The sequence below is a fragment of the Coptis chinensis genome, chromosome 9, assembly GCF_015680905.1.
Source record: "Coptis chinensis isolate HL-2020 chromosome 9, ASM1568090v1, whole genome shotgun sequence".
Classification (NCBI taxonomy): domain Eukaryota; kingdom Viridiplantae; phylum Streptophyta; class Magnoliopsida; order Ranunculales; family Ranunculaceae; genus Coptis; species Coptis chinensis.
In genome coordinates this window covers 77,174,358-77,179,472 of record NC_141464.1, presented here as the reverse complement: position 1 = coordinate 77,179,472, position 5,115 = coordinate 77,174,358, and the positions used below count along the sequence as shown (strand labels likewise).

Sequence of the window (5,115 nt, the reverse complement as noted above, 5' to 3'; positions counted from 1 at the left end):
ATATCTTCTCTTGATTCTGGGGGAAGAGAAGAATCTGGTCTCACGTAGTTCATGTAGGTGGTATTTATAGGCATAAGAGAGTATTGATCTTCGAGACACGTGTACTCTCTTGTACATATGTAGGGTGGAGATTATGAATGTGTGTTAGGTTGGTTCTGGTAGGAATGCGGTGATCATTGGGAGTGGGTGCAGTAGTTCATAATTTCTGGTAATTGGAAGTACAGGTAAGGCTTTGGTAATTATTACCCTTGGATTAGGGAAAGTGTTTTTATTCGAAGCGTTCTGCGCTAGGTCATTCAATCTTCTTGGAACGTTCTTGAGCGAGCTGAAGTGTACCACCTACATGAAGTGAGCTGCTTGCGAGTCGATCTTGGAGGACGATGTCCTGAGTACATTGCAATCTCTACTTATGCTTAACGCGTGCTTAATATTCTTTAAAGAGAATATTACTCCCTTACAAGCTGTCTTCTTGCTCTTCTTCCCTTCCCCTTTGTTTTTTTCCGTTCTTTTCTTTACATTACCAACAAGATTCATGCAGTTGATAAACTTATAGAGTTTAAAACAAAGGTCATGCAGTGTGCATGGAAAAGGGAAAGGCACAGGCAAAGCAATGTGATCCAGTTTTGGCAATATCTCTGAATCCAACTTCATCTTGCCCGTTCTGTGAGGACACTGTTTATACTTTTTAACGTGTTGTCATTGACTGAAATACAGCAAGTACGACTGAACTGATTTTCTCAAATTTGGATTTGTTGGTCAACATGTTTATGACAGAATCCTTATTGGCATGATGCCTCAAATACAGTCAGGCACTCGGGCAAGACAAGTTTAAAGTTTAAACATGTAAAATCCAGTCCAGAATGGAGGCTGAGAATGCTACTTTTCTTATAGAATGCTATCTTAAACAAATAACATGCAAGAGTGCAATCTTCATATTCCTTTCGAAAGATGAATTACAAGTTTACAATTAACAAGATGATGCATTCATTTTTAATTTTATTTTTATTCCTTTTTCATTTTCTTCTTTTTCTGACAAACGTGCAATCTTCATATTCCTTTAGAAAGATAAATTGCTATTTGTATAAAACTACCAATGCCACATTGATAGAAGATCAAATTACACTGGATATGAATAGTGGTTCTTCCATTACAGGTCCACTATAAGCAATTGATAGAAATCTCAGGGCAAAAGGAAAAACGAAACAGAAAGAAAAGAACGGAAGTTTCAAGCTAGAATCACTCCCACAATGCATTCAATTTGATTTCATAGATGAACTTGAAAGTTTATTCTATAGAAGTAGCATTAAATAAATGAAACAGTAGCAACCATGTGAAGAATTTTAAGTACTATACACTCCCAACAGATGTGTTGGTTATGACTTAAGAGACTTAAGAGCAAACCAAACAGTGGCTACAGCTTGAAAAGATTGCACGCTCATTTCTTTCAATCCCACCTATATCATTAGATGGAGTTGAAAGAAAAAGAACACGGAGTAAATTTACTTAAGTGTCGAAGAACAGTTGAGATGCACCAGTCATACTACCAAATGCAAAATAACGGGTCTCAAAGATTGTCGCAAATTGCTTTTGTAAAATCTGTTGTTGTAGAAGTGCCTCCAAGGTCAGCTGTTCGATACTTTCCTTCTGCGATGGTCTTAGTGATGGCATTATGGATCTGTTCTGCTTTGTCATGGAGTTTTAGATGCCTTAACATCATAACTGCACTCAACAGTAGTGCCGTCGGGTTTGCAAGGTTCTGAAATCATTAGTGAGAGGTTAAAAATTGTATCTAGTCAAAGAACCAACAAAGCCACCCAACAGATAAAATGAAAACAAAAATTTAGTGCGTTAATCATTTATATGTACATGTGTATACACATCCTGTGTGTCTGTTTTCAATATCAATTGAAGTTGACCAAATTTACAAAAAACATGAGGTTGCAAATAAATAAATAAAACACACACACACAATGTATCAAATGCAAACAAGTGTCAACATGCAGAAGATTCAAATGCTGACAACTTGAGGAGACGAGAATTAGCTGGGACCACACATCCAAAATAAGAAGCAAACCCCAATTTTAGGAGCGTTGCTTTATATGGTTGGAGGAACTCACCTCACTCTACATGCCTTGAACAAAGGAGTTGAACTACACAAAGTTGAATACAGTATATACCATGTGGAAGGATCATTTTCTAATTAATTGACGAGCTAACTTCCAGCCTATTCTGGTATAAAAATTTATATGTGAAGAGAATATATCGCACTCCTGGTTCGTGATGTCCTATCTATAGGAGTTCAAACACCCAATTGCTTTTTATAGAAAACTACCCAGCCTACCATTTTGACCCTCTAGCCGCACAATGCTTGTAATGGATTTTACATTAATTCCATAGATCAATACAGAAAGCACCACCATTCCTATAAGATATATGATGCACAAAGGGAAATGCCAATAGTTGCTCACCTTTCCAGCAATATCAGGCGCGGAACCATGCACAGCTTCAGCTAAAGCAATGCCACCCTCACCGATGTTGCAACTGAATAAATAGGTATGATAGATTAAAAAATTGTGTAATCATGCAACCGAGAAACCAATGAGGAAAAGACTTTTACCTGGGAGTTAAGCCCAAGCCCCCAACCAAACCAGCACATAGGTCACTGATGATGTCTCCATAGAGGTTTGGCATCACTAATACATCAAATAGTGCAGGGTTTTTTACAAGCTATAAAAATATAAATCACGGAGTTAGCAACACCACTGGGAAAAAAGAAGAAGCAGCACTAGTTCACACACATAACTATGTTCATGTTGCAGATTGAAACTTGGACCAACAACATGTGGGATGGAGTACAGTCCATACCACTGGTTACTATGCCTTATCCCCGGGCCAATTGAAAGTACAAAATGCAAATATTACCATCATGCAGCAATTGTCTATGATAACTTCCTCGTACTTAATGTCAGGGTACTTCTCTGCAACTTCACGACAACACTACATAAAGAGAAAAAATGACAACTAATGAGTAAAATATCTGAATGAACAACAGTGGAATTCCATCACATGGAGGCATGAAGTGTTATTAGTAATATTGACATACCGTTAGAAATAGACCATCTGTTTTCCTCATGATGTTAGCTTTGTGTATGGCAGATACCTTTTCCCGTCCTTCTGTCCTGGCATAGTGAAAAGCATATTCTGCTACTCTAAGACTCGCAGTGCGGGTAATGATCTTCAGACTTTCAACCACACCTCTCACCACCTATATTGACACATTATTAAAATCCTCTTAAATGAATTGTATTAAACTGAAAATGAAAGAGTGGAAGTGTAGTTACTTGGTGTTCAAGACCACTGTACTCTCCTTCTGTATTTTCTCGAATTGTGACAAGATTGACATCATCATAACGAGTCTTGAAACCAGAGAGACTGTAGCAAGGTCTGACATTGGCATAAAGACCAAGTTCTTTCCTAAGAGTAAGGTTCAAAGAACGATGACCTTTCCCAATTGGTGTTGCCATAGGTCCTTTAAGACCAACCCGATTTGTACGAACGGACTCCAGGCTTTCCCACGTCAGAAAACTCTGTGTCCTTGGATCGACTTTGTCCCCAACAAAGTGTTCCTCCCATTGTATGGGCACTTGAGCCGTGTTGAGTACCTTAAACATAAATAGATTTATTCAATTGGATATTCTATTTTTTAAAAACTGTGAACCCCTAGTTAGGAAAGCTTACCTTCTTGACGGATTCAGCGATCTCGGGACCGATGCCATCGCCAGGAAACATAGTTGCTTGAATCGGGGACATGGAGCATAAGTAGTTTCGGAGGATTAGGGAAGAAGAAGAAGAATTTCCGGTGGATTGGTTACCAAGAACACGTCTCAGGATCTGAGACGCCATTATAATAATGCCCAATTCAACCACAATTCAGCGATTATTTGTTTTTGGAAACAAAAATGCCTACGGGCTACGGCGGCTGGGTATTCCTTTATGAGGGCGCACGTTTTTACCACTTCCAACGACCAACCGGTTGTTTAGGTGTCCATTGAAGGGGTAAAAAAGGTATATCACTCCAGATTATTACTAGTACACTGCATTGCAATGGGGGCGTGAGCGTAGTATTTCATTTATTTGGCTCTCTTTTTTTATATATAATATAATATATTTTATTTATTTATTTATTTCCACAACTTGATTAATTATTTGATAATTAGACAGATAAATTAAGAAAAATAGAGTATATCATTGTCTAGTTTATTGCAAGTGTAACAATATTGAATGAATATTTTTGCTAAGGTTATTTTATTGCGTACTTGAACCAACAGTCGTGTATTAACATGTGTAACGCTTTAGCACGTATACAGAATTATATATCAATGCTTACATGTGTGGTAAATGTGAAGAAGTAGACCTTTATCCCAACAATGAAATAAGCGAGTAGGTATAATCGGTCGGGGTTAATCGGGATTAATCGAACAATTTTTGGACGAACTCACTTCTTGATTTTTATCACAGGTGTGGTGATTTGGAGATGGCTTGGAGAACTTTCGCCAAGATGCCTAAGAAAAGTGTGGTATCATGGAATACCATGATCTCGTGTCCGGGCTTATAATGGGCCAGGGGCAAGCTTGGGTTAGAAATGTTTGAGAGGATGAGTGTGGATCCTAATGATGCAACATTTGTAGGTGCTCTTGCGTGTTGTGCCCACACAGGAATGGTGCCAAAGGGCCTAGAATTGTTATTTTTATGGCGAGAGAAGTACAAAATCAAACCAGGACTTCGAGCACTATGGATGCATGGTTGATCTTCTTGGTCGCCCTTGGGTGTGTAAAGGAGGCTCTAGAGTTAATTAAAGGAATGCCAATGATGCCAAATGCTGCTATATGGGGTGCCTTTTTGGTTCGATTGCCGCCGAGTACATGGACATCTAGAACTTGCGAGAACACGCAAGTAAGAAACTAATACATCTCGAGCCATGGAATTTCGGCAACTATGTATTACTATCCAATATTTATTTGAACAAGGTAAATGGGATCAAGTGGAAAAGGCAAGAGTGATAATGAGGGAAAAATGTATCTTAAAAGTGCGGACAGAGCACAATCCAATGAGTAG

At 38.5% G+C, this 5,115-nt stretch overlaps 1 protein-coding gene across 1 annotated transcript; it reads right to left on the bottom strand.

Annotated features, from left to right (window-relative positions):
• Positions 1 to 1,248: 1,248 nt before the first annotated feature.
• Positions 1,249 to 4,096, bottom strand: LOC147478237 (isocitrate dehydrogenase [NAD] catalytic subunit 5, mitochondrial-like). Its single transcript, XM_086584947.1, has 7 exons — positions 3,739 to 4,096; positions 3,342 to 3,662; positions 3,104 to 3,265; positions 2,923 to 2,997; positions 2,618 to 2,727; positions 2,469 to 2,541; positions 1,249 to 1,756 (listed from the first exon to the last, which is right to left on the bottom strand). The coding sequence occupies exons 1-7, from the start codon at positions 3,901 to 3,903 to the stop codon at positions 1,565 to 1,567; spliced, it is 1,098 nt and encodes a 365-aa protein (XP_086441073.1). The 5' UTR covers positions 3,904 to 4,096; the 3' UTR covers positions 1,249 to 1,564.
• Between the last annotated feature and the right edge of the window lie 1,019 nt (positions 4,097 to 5,115).

Coding starts and splice junctions, on each gene's coding strand:
- LOC147478237 (XM_086584947.1), bottom strand. CDS start 3,903: ATGGCGTCTCAGATCCTGAGACGTGTTCTTGGTAACCAATCCACCGGA. Junction 2,728..2,922: donor TAGACAATTGCTGCATGATG/GTAATATTTGCA, acceptor ATATTTTTATAG/CTTGTAAAAAACCCTGCACT. Junction 2,542..2,617: donor GGCTTGGGCTTAACTCCCAG/GTAAAAGTCTTT, acceptor CTATTTATTCAG/TTGCAACATCGGTGAGGGTG.